Source organism: Paroedura picta, chromosome 11 (assembly GCF_049243985.1).
Source record: "Paroedura picta isolate Pp20150507F chromosome 11, Ppicta_v3.0, whole genome shotgun sequence".
NCBI lineage: Eukaryota > Metazoa > Chordata > Lepidosauria > Squamata > Gekkonidae > Paroedura > Paroedura picta.
Window position 1 is genome coordinate 11,546,090 of NC_135379.1, and position 14,211 is coordinate 11,560,300.

The following is a 14,211-nucleotide window of genomic DNA, read 5'->3' on the forward strand; positions in this document are numbered from 1 at the left end:
TATGAAATGCGAATAAGTTTTGTATCCCCCCCCCAAAAAAAAAAAACTTTGAATTTCTACTTGATGCTGCTAGTTGATTTTATATTGTGTTGTGAACTGAATTTCAACACTTGATCACTGGAAATAAATTTTGTCACTGGAGATCCAACTTTTCCCTGTTGTCATCTAGTGTTGTCTAGATTAAATGGCCGTCTGTAAAAAAGAAAAGAAAAGAATAATTAATACTTTTTGGCGGGGTTAATTTCTCTAGATTTTTGGATGTTCTTGCAGCCATGGGTCAATGTTCCGAAATACCAACAGCCTAGTTCAGAGCTCTGTGGACATTCTGAAATGTCAAAGAGTCCCCCCAACTAGCTCAGCTTCGCCATTTACATGGTGTGGTGTGTAGAGTTACGTGCCTGGAGTAGACCTACATTGTGGTGCATGTGTCTTTGAACATTGTAAGCTAAACATGAGCAAGCAGCGTGATGCAGCGGTAAAAAAGGCGAATGCCATTTTGGGCTGTATCGACAGGGGCATCACATCAAAATCATAGTCCCATTGTATACGGCACTGGTCAGACCACACCTGGAGTACTGTGTGCAGTTCTGGAGGCCTCACTTCAAGAAGGACGTTGATAAAATTGAAAGGGTACAGAGGAGAGCGACGAGGATGATCTGGCGCCAAGGGACCAAGCCTTATGAAGATAGGTTGAGGGACTTGGGAATGTTCAGCCTGGAGAAAAGGAGGTTGTTTGTTATGGCTTTGTCTGTATGCTGATCTTGGATCGTAATAAAGCAGAGATCAGATCAGGAGGAAGAAAAGGACAGCCAATAAATGCTTAGGCCACACTAATGATGCTTTTGTCTCTTTATGATGTAACAGTTGGCCTTTATATCCCCTGTTATATCCCCCAACCTTTCATCAGAATGCACTGAACTGCTAACAATGATGATTATTAATAACACTAACATTATTAATAGAAAATAGGTTACAGATTAATTACAGTGAGTTGCACTATTGACACTAATGAGGCTAGATCATTGTAGATTGTCTCTCAGTTGCATGTTGGAATCACAATTGGAGCCCTACTTATGTGGTTCATTACCTTACCTTCGATGACTAATATGTGCGAAATTTTGTCAGCAGATCTATATTTATCCACTCATTATGTTGTTAGTTTCAGTCAGAAAACTGGCAGCTCTTGGTGCTAGATTTAAGCTAGGAGTCCTTAAAATCATTTCAGTTCGAGTAGTTTCCTGAACTGGGATCCAAAGAGGCTGTGTTCAGTTCGCATTTGCTCATGCACAAGGGGACAGTTGCCGATTCCAGTGTCAACCCTTGGCATCCCATGGGTGCTTCTCCAAGGAAGCCCAACACTTGGAAAGGCTACTCAGAGGATCCCACCATGACCAGGAAGCTGTAAAGTAGAGCTGTCTCCTGACTAAAGAAATCTTAATGGCCTGAATTGCAGTTGACTCATCATTCTGTTAAATTTGCAGTTATAGAGCTGGCTTGCTGTAGTGGTTAAGAGTGGGGGCCTCTAATCTGGAGTATTGGATTTGATTCCCTGCTCCTCCTCCACATGCAGCCAGCTAGGAGACCTTTGGCTATCCCCAGAGCTCTCTCAGCCTCACCTACTTCACTGGGTGTCTGTTGTGGGGAGAGGAAGGGTAGGCAGTTGTAAGCCTCTTGGAGACTCCTTCTCTTCCACTCTTCACTTGATTACGTTTTCCTAATCTTTTGATGATGCTCATATGTCACAGGGGAGGAATTATTGTGAACAGGACCTCTCTCCTATACTTTGGCAGACGCCTCTTAGAAAATGGCCCTTGCCATCAGCAGTTATCATTAAGTATTTTCTTTACTTGCTGTCCACTTAATTACGAACAGTTTGAAAGGTTAAATCCTATAACTTATTAGTTGAACATTACAGCCCTGAAAAGCCCCACAACTGGAAGGCAATAGTGCAGGGCTGTTTTCTTTTTCCAGATCCCAAATGTAAATGGTTATCCCTCATTGGTTGCTGTTTAAGATTCTCTTAGCAGAATTGAGAGCCCATCATAGCCAGTTTCCCTAAACCAGGGGTAGTCAAACTGCGGCCTTCCAGATATCCATGGACTACAATTCCCAGTTTGACTACCCCTGCCCTAAACGATCAGTTGGACTCAGTGGAAGGCCCACAGAAGAAATTGCAAGAGTGTGGCTTTTGTCTGTCTGACTCTCCACCAGCAGCCTGTTGTTTTGCTCTAGAAATCTTCTCTGAGGATTGGGAGAGCCTTGTGAATACAACTTATGGCATTCTAGAAGTCTAGTACCACAGTACCGACCAGCAAACTTTGTAAGGTATAAGCTTCTATCAATCAAAGCTTATTTTTTGCCATATATATTTGGCACATGATGAAATGAGCTTTGACTCATGAAATCATCTACTCTGTAGAATTGTATTGGTCAGTAAGGTGCTACTGGGGTCAGATTTGTTCTGCTGCTGCATACCAACAAGGCTACCTGTCTGAAACAAATATGTATGACCGTATGGGGAACTGCACCAGTGGGGGAGAACAAGATAAAATTGCTTCTGATCATGACTTTCATCAGAAGAAGAAAGAAGATGTAGTGATTCTGCCTGATTCCCCGCCCCCTCCATTGCTGTGCCCCAGGGCTTGTGAGGCTGTCCCCGTCCTCATGAGCTTCAGGACAAATGGTAGGCTTCCTGTAGAAGGCAAATGGTGGGGAAAACCTGTACTGCCAACTTCTCTTGTTGGATCCAACGCATCACTTTTGTAGATGTCTCCTATGGAAAAAAAAAGAGAATACAATAATGAAGTTTTTGAAATAAGACAATTCCTCAGTTTTTCTTGAAGGCTGTGTGAAATGGCTGATCCCAGAAGTAACCGAAGAAGCCCTTAAAAAACCACCTCGCTTTTTCGCTAAAATGCATGTTGATAATGCACAAGAGGTGCTATGGAGAGTGAAATGGTTCCTTCTGGTTTTCCGATTATTACTAACCAATGTGTTGTATTTTGTTTCCTAGTCTGAAAAGATATATTGGGCAAACTGTACATCTGTCTTCCACTGCACAGATGAATTCATTTCCTCTTTTCAGGGTATCAGTAGCATCAGCAAGCACACTGTAACCAGGCCCTTGTAAGGATCACCACCTGGTAACTGTTCTCCCATAGGCTAGCTGTAAATCTCTTTTAGTGTGTTTACACTGCCGTGAAAATACTATTCTGTTAAGGTAGAGATGGCCACACTTAAAGTTGCTTGGTGGGATAGATTTGATTGCTGGTGGCTAGATACTATATTATCTAACAACAATAATAATACTTTAAAACACATCCATCCATATATACTGTGGGGTGGGGGGACAGACGACCCTGGACAGTGTAATTTGACGTTATTGTCCCCTTTTAGTCACTGTCCTTAAACAGCTTGGGTGTAGAGAGCATGAAGCAATATAGTAAGATTACATGCAACTATAGTCGGCAAGGAAACCGCTACTGGGGATATCGAAAATGTACAAAGAGCAGCTTTGTAAAGACTTCTGCTGCTTTCCCCCCTTGTGTTCTTACTGGCACAAGTCACTTAATCTTAGTTTTTCTTGCTCTTTGAATCACTAATGGAGGCCCCCCTCAGACCTTTCTGAGCTTGTGGGTACCTTCTGACCCTGGGGGGATTAACGTAAGCATAAAATGCCACTGTAGGAGGCAGAGACAATGACACAGAGGAAGCCGAAATGCAGAGGAGAAGAGTGATTTTTGAAATACACTGGGAAAGATGAGTGCAAAAGTACAATCCACACTGTGTTATCAGCTGCTGCTGAAACAGTGTGATATTAATTTGCCCAGCCAATCAGAAGCCCTGCTGAGCAAGAGCCTCATGTGGCCCCACCCACTAAGAAAAAAACACTTGGTGGACTCAACAGAAGGGTAATGGCACCCACAGGCATCACACTGAGGAATCCTGCACTATACCAGTAAAGATGAAATGCGTGAGAGAGCCAGGTTGGGTGTAATGAATTTAGTGCACATAACAGAAACTCAGCAAAGCTCCTCAGGGGTCAGAGAACAAGTGGATGCTCCATTAAAAAATCAATCAGAGCCACAATTGTATAAAATTATTCCGCCCTGACTGTATCATTTTAATAGTCTTTTGCTTGCATTGTATTTTGCTTGAAGTCTGGAAAGTATTTTGTTTGTATTGATTAGAGGACAAGCAAATTAATGTTGCTTAATTTTTCCATTGAGTGAATTGAATTGAGTCGAGGCCGTCATTCTTTGCAGCACGGCTGCCTAATCCTATGAAACGGGATTCTCTCAGGCTTTCCCCGTGCATTCGCGTAAGCCTCAGAAAATGGAACGATTCTCAGAGAAGGGGATTTCTGGAGCAGGCCAAGTAGTCATTTCTGAGGCAGATGTGTCAGGCAATGAGTAAATATCTCAGTCTTATTCAGGAATCCTAAATGCTGGTAGATGAGTATTTGATCAAATATCTAACAACAGTTTAGTATATCTTTTTGTTTAGGTGTTGTAACCATTTTATTACTGTTGTAGTATTAGACTTGCAAGTATTTTTTGGATCTTGGTCATTTTGGGCTTGCCTCCAGCATCACATAAGGACTTCTACCTACAGAACCCGACTTTTTTGAATCCCCCTCCCCAATTACCCCCCCCCCAATAATCCTGTTCCCCCCTTCACCTAGAGAGCGATTTAATGGGCATTTCAGGCTGCTGTGGGAAGGGAAAGCTGAAAAACCATGTCTGAGGGCAGAAGTCCTCACATCTGCAGAAACTCTGCCCTGCATCCAGCCTTTATCTTAATTGTTATCTAAAAATTAGGGACATATTAAACATCTGGAATATGACTATTTAAATAAATAATGGTTTGGGGAGGTAGCTGCGTGATAAAGAATCCAGTGGGAACTAGAAAAAGAAGGTACTTGTTGTTAGTTGCGAAGTCGTGTCCGACCCATTGCGACCCCATGGACAATGATCCTCCGGGCCTTCCTGTCCTCTACCATTCCCCGGAGTCCATTTAAGAAGGTACTACGCGGTATTAAAACAAGAACATACCCAGCCTATTTCGGAACAAGCTTCAACCCATATTATCCTTTGTAAAAAGTTATGCAAACCCCCTTTCAAGGGCAGTCGTATGGTATGGTATCTGTATGTATGTAACAACCTGAAGGATAGATTCATGTGAGTACTATGTTGGTCTGAAGTCGAAAAACAAGAATCGAGTCCAATAGCACCTTTACGACCAACGAAGATTTATTCAAGGCGTGAGCTTTCGAGTGCAGGCACTCTTCCTCAGACAAAATGGAACAAGGATCATAAGAGTACAGATATAAGGCAAAAATAAATTAGTGGCAAAGTAGTAAACTGTGTTATATTATCCAAATCATGCAGTATGCTAATTCTTTGCAAAAATCTATCCTTCAGGATAGTTATACTGCTGTTTCTCACTTTTAAAAACTTAGGTGATATGTTTTTCTCTACTCGACCATAGGAGAGCTGAGGTTGGTCAGTAAAGTCCGTAGTGTCATTTTCAGTGGTTTTCCACACTAATCTAAGACATACACTGGCATAGGATATATAGCTTTAGGATGCTTTGGGCTAATCCTGCGTTGAGCAGGGGGTTGGACTAGATGGCCTGTATGGCCCCTTCCAACTCTATGATTCTATGATTCTATATATTGTTATGAAAGGACATCAGTCAATTTCAGTGCCTGTAATGATGATGATGTTATCCGTTCAGTTGTGTCCAACCCTCGGTGATTCTATAGGAAAGGCTTCACCATGCGTTCCTGTCTCTGACTGCTTCTTTTAATTGGTTCATGGGCATCCCTGCATTGGCTTTGATTCTGTTGAGCCAGCGGAACCTTTGGCGACCATGTTTCCTTTTGCCACTGATCATGCCGAGCATTAATGATTTTTCTAGCGAGTTTGATCATATGATGTGTGACATAGCATAGCAGAGGCATGGCAGAGCTGAGCCGTACCACTTGTCATCAGTGATTCCATGTGTCCGGTCCAGGGTTCTTCATGACACTTGTCTGCCACATTCGAGTCGCCATGCCAAGTCCCAGCGTTGCCGCTCATGGGAGAAAAGATCACATCCTCCAAGTAGCAATCTATTCTGGTTTGAATGCTGGAGAAATGTGACATTCGTGAAACAGAGTTACTTCCTTAAGGGGAAAAATGTCTGAATCTCATGCAACAAATGAACAATTATACACATCTGCTGTGTGCTATAAGCTTATTTTCTGGAAAGGCCCTGAAGGAAAGATTTGAGAGACACAGAAGCTCACACTCCCAACATTTGCAATCTTGGGTCTGTTTAGATACATACACATGTGCCATTTCTTTTGGATAGTACTTCCTTTTTACACAGCGGTTCCTCTCCCCCCCCCCATCAGTTTGCTAACTATTTCCTAACAATTTGAATACTGATGTTGATTAGCACCAACATATCAAATTGACCGGAGATGGTTTCGGAGTGAATGACATAACCTGTAGGGCAGCTAGACTTTAGCCAGCTGTTTTGCTAATTTGGTGGTAACAGTATTTAGACTATTGATTGACATAGGATAATGAGATGGGAGGTCTGCAGTTTCTGAAAGCTAGAGAGACGTGTACATTTAGAACTTGTGTATTTATTGTGCATGCATGGTCCCCAAAGTATAATCCCTATAAAATAAACTAACTTGGGCGGGGCACTGCCCCATGATTATTTGGATCACTGCTCTGCTGCATGTTCATTGGATATGTTGCATCATTTAATGAGCTCATGTATGCAAACATCATCATGGGTCACTGATGCTAAAATGGAACTAATAACCTGTCCTTCATAGCTCCTGAACCAGGAGGGGGAGCTCCCGACATTATTTTGTGGGTCTTGGTAAAAAGTCTTGTATCCCTTTAATTTCCTACAAGTCCAATGGAAGTAGAAGCTTGCCATATGGAATGTCTGCAGCAGCTCTTGGGATTGATAGCAGTGAATCAATAAGGATATCCAGGCTCACTACCTGTTGCTAGTTTCTGTATGTTAAACATTTGTATGCTGCTGTTCCCCCACCCTCCAAAGTGGCTTATATCAACATTAAAAGCATTTAAAGTATATATACGGTAATCCAATCAAAATATATAAACAGACATAAGCATCCAAAAAACAAGGAGGAGGTTACAAACAGTTAACCGGGGCCTGCCAAGCAGAACAAAGAGTTTTTTTCCCCTGCCCAAAGTCATAAACTTCAGATCATCTGTTGGAGGTTGACTGTAGACAATATTGTAGCTCAGGCAGCAATCCCAGGCATACAGTCTCAAGAATAATCTTCATCCAATCAGCACAACTCATGGCTGAGTAGAAGAAGAAGAAGAAGAAGAAGAGTTGGTTCTTATATGCCGCTTTTCCCTACCCGAAGGAGGCTCAAAGCGGCTTACAGTCGCCTTCCCATTCCTCCCCCCACAACAGACACCCTGTGGGGTGGGTGAGGCTGAGAGAGCACTGATATCACTGCCCGGTCAGAACAGTTTTATCAGTGCCGTGGCGAGCCCAAGGTCACCCAGCTGGTTGCATGTGGGGGAGCGCAGAATCGAACCTGGCATGCCAGATTACAAGTCCGCACTCCTAACCACTACACCAAACTGGCTCTCATAAATAAATATTGAATATTGAATACTAAAGTAGGCAGAACTTACTGTGTCCTGCATTCATAAAACAAGCGCAAACGTTGGATAAAATGTACCCTGGTGTTCCAATGTGTGTGAAGATGGAGCTGAAATTACATATGTAGAATCCAGAGGAAAATGGCCGTCAACACCTAATCCAGTGGTAACATTAAATTGGCAAACATATTTCTGTTGTGGACTTTGAAAGTATGAGTCCCAAACGATAGGCCCTTTTTGTGTCACAAGTGGGCCTGTGTGTGCATGCTCGTGCGTATTAGCACACTAATTGAAATAACCTATTGAAACCTTGTGGTGGGCCTGGTCAATTCCATAGAATGGCGATGTCTTGTATAGTATGTTTTCCCGGAGGGCGGAAAAGCCCCGCGCCTCTTTCAGATAATAAAGTCTTTCTTCATCTGCCTTTATTGCCATTAAATCTACCAGCCTTGTTTTCTGTAAAAAAAAAAAAAAAAAGGTATACTCATGAATAGAAATGTTGCAACAAGAACAGAAGTCTTGTGTTTTCCCTTCATCATGCATCATCCATTTTAATTAGAGGAAAGGGTAGTGTGCACAGTGACAAGAGTGTGGAATTAAAATCATTAATTGATGTCAAGCTGAAGAGAGGCTGCTAACACGAATTTAGTGACAGCAGGAAGGAAATTAACCTTATTACTTTATTTAGAGGATTAGTTTATTTATTTGGGGTTTTTTTTGGGGGGGGGGGCGGTTGCTGATGCAAATCCAAAGCGCTTTATTTATGACAATGGCAAAGGACAAATAATTTATTAAAAACGTGAATATTCATTATTTCACGACCGCGAATCTTTCAAGGCGTATGCTGTTTTAGAAACACCCTCTAAAGTTGGGAGACGTGCTTAGATGTCTATTTTTAGGAGTAAATATCGCATTTATATGAGACGATGGCTTATTGATACTGTTGTTTTTTTTTTTGCCGTTGACTTAGCGCATTAAGAACAGCCACAGTATACAAAAAGTGTTCCGGTCCGCGCTTCTGCTTACTGAATAATCGACAGTGTGGAGCAGGGGTAGTCAAACTGCGGCCCTCCAGATGTCCATGGACTACAATTCCCAGGAGCCCCTGCCAGCAAATGCTGGCAGGGGCTCCTGGGAATTGTAGTCCATGGACATCTGGAGGGCCACAGTTTGACTACCCCTGGTGTGGAGCATCAAGCAAAGTATCTCTTCCCATTTTCCATATAAATAGCATTGGAATAATAGCCTTGGGATAATTGCTTGTCCCTGTCTCAGTGGTGGTTTGGGTTAAATACAAGTGGATGTTTAATGGGAAGCATACCCAACCCTGGTCCTGAAAGGATGGCAGTACCTCCCTTTCAGATAAATTGTGCCCTCTGAGGTCATGATAAAAGAATAGTTAGAGTGCTGTCTCGTAGCAGGGGCCATCTGGAGCTATTAAAATATCAGATGGAGTCAGGGTATGCACAGCAGGATGCTCTCCTGGTGTATTTCCAGAATTCCCAAGGAGGCCATAATATTTTTACTGGGAAACCTACACTTTCATTCTTGTGAGCAAAATATTTTCATAGCTCTTGTACACTTGACAAAGAGATTTGCGAGTAGTAACTCAGTTCACTCTGAACAACTGTCACTAGTTTAGTTTTAAGAGTTTTTGATCTGTATCAGAATTTTGCTTTGATTATTGATTGGTACGTTTTGTGAAACCTGCTCAATCCAGCTCTGCTTGTGCATTAGCCATGGCAAAATAGCCGATAGTAAAGATCTGAGCACTGTGGAATCCTTGTACGCGCTCAGTCTTCTAAGTCTTGTCTTTTTGACATTTCAGTGGTTGTGTACACAGAATACCATTAACTGCTTTTATTTATCTAGGATGTGCTAAATTCAATGATATAATTCAAATCTACATCAGGTACATCAGTAGTTCTTCTGAAGTGTTTACTTAAAGTAAGTTGACTGTTTTTTAAAAATTTTAAATGCATGTCTCCTCCAAGGTAGAAGCATTTGATGCAGCCAGCAGTGCTAGTTAAATATAAACTTTAAAATATAAACGTATTTATGCATAAAACCAATGTGGAATTCAGAAAAGTCAAGGGAGTCTTTGATTTTAGTAAACTTGCACAGTTGAGTAAAGAAATTAAGACTACCAAGTGGTGGGATGAATCAAGTGACAAGTTTCTTAAATGAAAATGGCATAGGAATACAGAGTGAATTCTTAATACGTTTACTGTTGTGATGTCCAGCAAGGGTAGTGTAGAGCATCATCTGAGATGTCCCTTTGAAGTGCCCCCCCTAAAGGGCACTTATGAGATAGGTCAAGGATTCCTAACTAGCAGTCCACGACCTTTCTTTTCTTGCCATAAAGGACTCAGCTGCAAGCTAGGAACCAGGTGCTTCCATTGCTCCCTCCCTTGAGTGTGAGTTCTTTGTGGTTTCTGCACCTGGGAGGGGTGGAGCCTGCATGTCTACTCCTGTCTTAAACCAACTCCTATCTCTCCCTCCTTTCAGTCCTTGAGCCTGCGGGTGATGATGTCACTTCCAATGACATGTCATTTCCGGGGTGTGTGTATCAACCAGAAAGACATGGCCAGCTGACATCGCATCTGGCTCTCCTTGAAGCCTGAAAAATTATTACAGGGGCCTTTCCATGACCAAAATATTGAAAAAGGCTGAGTTAATAAGTTCTCCATTAGCGCCATCTGTAACTACGATATTCAGCATGGTCCACTCTGCCTTGTGTGTTCCCTGCCGTCTTTTGTAGCATCTGAGGTAGCTTTCTTGAACATCTTCTCACTATCCTCCTACTGATAATGATTTTCCATTTTGTTCCTTCTGCAAATAAACCAATAGACTTGGAACCAAATTCAGCCAATTGACATTGCACAGTTCCACCTTATCCCAGAAGGAGGAATGTCCCAGTTGGGTGAAAAGCATGCTTTCCCAGATCAATTGAATCTAACATATAAGTTCTTTGACTCCCATCAAATAGTGGCAGACAGACCTCAACATTCTACTCAAGTAACAAAACAAGGTTGTGTTGGCTCTCTGTCCAAACCAACTAAAGGCTGGGAATAGTGGGTCTTTAAAAAGCTCCACTACCACTTCTTGTTCTGAGTACCGAATATATACATATATGAGTGAAAAGATCATATGTCACCATTGACTTTTTGTCAATGTAGTGCAAGAAAGGAACTCTACTATAATGTTAAAGACAGAGGACATTTTTTGGAAATATTTCTCATGTGTCAAAGAAGTTTTTTCTACAATCCAAGTTAAGTTTCAATGCATTTTCTAAAGATTCATCCTGTCCCCATCATATCTTTTGAAAATGGAGAATTCATCTTTTCTCCAGTATGATTCACATCACTGCCCATTTTTAGCATCTGAAAACAGTCTCTCTCTTGGCTTTTTTTTAAAAGCCAGATTTTAAAAAATGCATTCTGCTACAATGCAGGTCACTTTCCAAGAACTTTGACTGCACAATGTATCACTTCTCTCAGTCAAAAGCATTGAAAGTAGAGAAATGAGGCAACATCTGTTAAAAGTCCAATTTTCTTTTGGGCTGGCCCTAATTTACAGTGCTTCTCAAAATAAAACAATTCCAAGAGTTTGCACAAACCCTGAGTTTGCCATGTGTGCATTAGATACAGAGTTGGAAGCCAGTAAGGGCCCTCTAATAAGTGTATCTGTAATACAAATATTTGCTAATGTATGTGACATATTCACGTTTCAGGTTTTCGTATGTGTACATAAAACATCTTAGAAGTACACCCAAGTTGTGTCACATGATGAAGCCCTTAGTTACTGAAAGGAAACTTCCAAAATTTGTTGCTGTAGGATAAGCTTCAGTATTAAGCCTAACGGAGGACCACAGGGTGACTTCCCTCCTTAGATTCTAGGAGTTATGCATGGCTACTATTTAGCAAACGCCCATCTCCAATGAAAAAGCGTTTGGAGATGAGTCTTGCCTTTCTAAAAGTTGGTCTAAATTTGTGGTAGACTGAACTGTCCGGGTTGTTGCAATCTTGTGATGGTTATTTTTATAGCTATTTGTCATCAGTTGGTTGCGTATTGTAACATTATGAGCTACCTGGAACTTTGCAATAAAATGGTGTATCTACGTTTTTCTAAATAAATGCATGGTTTGAAATGCATGAAACGCCTGACACGACTAATTAAATTGAGAAATGTGCATGAAATAAACAGTTTTGTAAAAAAAAAAAATTAATTATAGGTAATATTCATCAACATGTTTGTACAGTCTGTGAATGGGTGAAATTGTATCCTCGCGATTCAGTGGGAAGTTTTCTATTGATTTAAACATACCTTCAGACTTCTTTGTAGAAAACAAAGTCAGATTGCTTAAAGACATTAAATATCGTGCAAGTGGATGAAAGGCAGAGGTAGATTAAGTATATGATAAAACCTCCACCATATGCTTTTAATGGCTAAAGGATACCAAGACCACTGAGTTGTAATGTGATAGCCTTCCATTGTGAAATGCATTATCATACAAATGGCAATCATTAATAATTACCACATGCAACTGAATAGAAGCACTCCTAGCTTTGCTGGGGCCTTGTTGCGGAATGCCAAGAACGGTTTGACGGACCCCATTTACACTGATGTCAATGTGACTTGTTTACATAAGGCTGTTTGAATGTCCAAACTAAGCATCTGGGTTAAAACAGCAGTATGGTATTCCAGTTTGGGCATTACTGTGTAGTGGCTTAAGGCTCAGTTCAGCAATCCACCTAGCCAACTTGTTTGTGATGGGCATGAACCTGCCAAATGGTTGGAGTTGTGCGCGAGATCCGCTCTTCTTTTTCGCAATATGCTGAGATTCAAGGCTGAAGGACTCAACATTTGTTCTGCTACTTCAGACCAACTCAGCTACCTCCTTGAATCAATGAACCCCAGTTAATCATCACGTCCAAGAGTGACACCATAATTCATTGAGGTTGCTTTCTGGGCCCATAACCAGGACTAAACTGTAGCTAAGAATCCCAGTTACTGGCTTCTATCCAACCATCAGTTTTTCCCTGTATTCCTATAACTTCTTCTGGCCCCTGGAAAGATCATTCCTGAAGTTATGAGATCCACACAGAAGAACAGCCATGTGTGTCATGGCACAGAAGTAAAGAGGAACAAAAGAGTTCACCTTTGTGGCTTCTGTCCAGTCCCACACGAGGATTGTGCTTTTGCAGACCAGCCATGTCGAGGAGCTTACAAGCTTTATAGAGGAGTTTCTAGAGCCCAAGAAAACTCCACCACCACTCAAAGCAGCAAAGGGAGAACTGAGGGAAATATGCTTGCCCCTCCATCGTCATGAGCTACTTTGGGCGGGAAAGGCTACACGGAAGATGGAGAGGAGGGAGAGCCCTCTTGGGTGCTAGAAACTTTTCTGTCAGGCTTGCTAGCTCTTCTTCATAGCCAGCTGGTGAAAGCACAGTCCCCATGTGTGCCTGCACAGGAGACCACTTCATGAATAATAGTTATAGGTAAGTACAACCCCAACTCCATTGCATTATGGCAACAATAATGAAATTAATGTTATAACATGGTGCTAAAAAAGAATGTCAACAAGTTAATGTATATTTACTACACTGATCACTTGTAAGCAGTATGTGAATGCCTTTGTTAGGTTTTACTTTCCACAGTTTGAGCCTGTGGCCTACACTCAGTATTAACTACATGTAGAGAAGATGGGGGAAAGTAGGAAGAATAGCCCTTAAAAAGCCCTCAGAAGGATTGCATACTTTTGATACATCTAGCAAAACCCCTTGAAATTTGCCTACATATTAAATGAATCTTACTGAGCATTATAAAAAACAAATTACCACCTTTGGCCACTGTTTTGAGGTATGCCAAAATATACTCTTCCAAGTCAGACTGTGTCTGTTCCAGACCTAAAACATGGCTGTTACAACACTTAGTGATTAGGCAAAATATGTTCTTGAGAAGAATTTTGTGCCCTGTTTTCAAGCGTATTTCTAGCCTTATTTCTCATTTCCAGAATTCAAGCCAAGACTCGAGAATTTCGTGAGAGGCAAGCACGGGAACGAGATTATGCCGAGATCCAAGATTTAAACAGGACGTTTGGATGCGATAGTGACTCAATGTATGCTGGAATTGCTTCTTATAATGCCTCCACAAATAGTGGCACAATGAACAATAGACCACAGAGCCCAAGGGAAGGACTGATGGTTGAAGCGTTATATGCCCAAGTAAGGAAAGCACGCAATTCAAAGTCTTCACCTGCAGACAGGTAGGCACCAGACAGCAGTCGATATTCTGCTTTCAGCGTCTGGCTTGCAATTTATTTATTTATTTGCTTGGCCAAGGGAGGTGACGGTTCATCAACAGTAAAGCCAGAACTGCATTTCATTAATGGCTTTTTAAAAGACTTTGTGGAGAATATATATATATATATATAATCTGCACAAACCAAGACATAATGGAAAGAGCAATACAATATTTTCATACAATTCTAACTCTATTCATCTTCTGGAAAAGTTTTTGGGAACAAAATCTCGCCATTCAGTGTGACTCAAATTGAAGT

At 41.5% G+C, this 14,211-nt stretch overlaps 1 protein-coding gene across 3 annotated transcripts in view; it reads left to right on the top strand.

Moving 5' to 3' along the window:
• PARD3 (par-3 family cell polarity regulator) overlaps positions 1–14,211 on the top strand; it is a 550,919-nt gene that overhangs the window by 426,329 nt on the left and 110,379 nt on the right. For 2 of the 3 annotated variants that reach the window (XM_077303560.1, XM_077303561.1), the window contains one exon: positions 13,666–13,917. The exons of the other annotated variant lie outside the window; for it this stretch is intronic. In XM_077303560.1, coding sequence (XP_077159675.1) covers positions 13,666–13,917 — 252 coding nt within the window. The remainder of the gene's footprint in view (positions 1–13,665; positions 13,918–14,211) is intronic. 3 annotated transcript variants of the gene reach the window in all.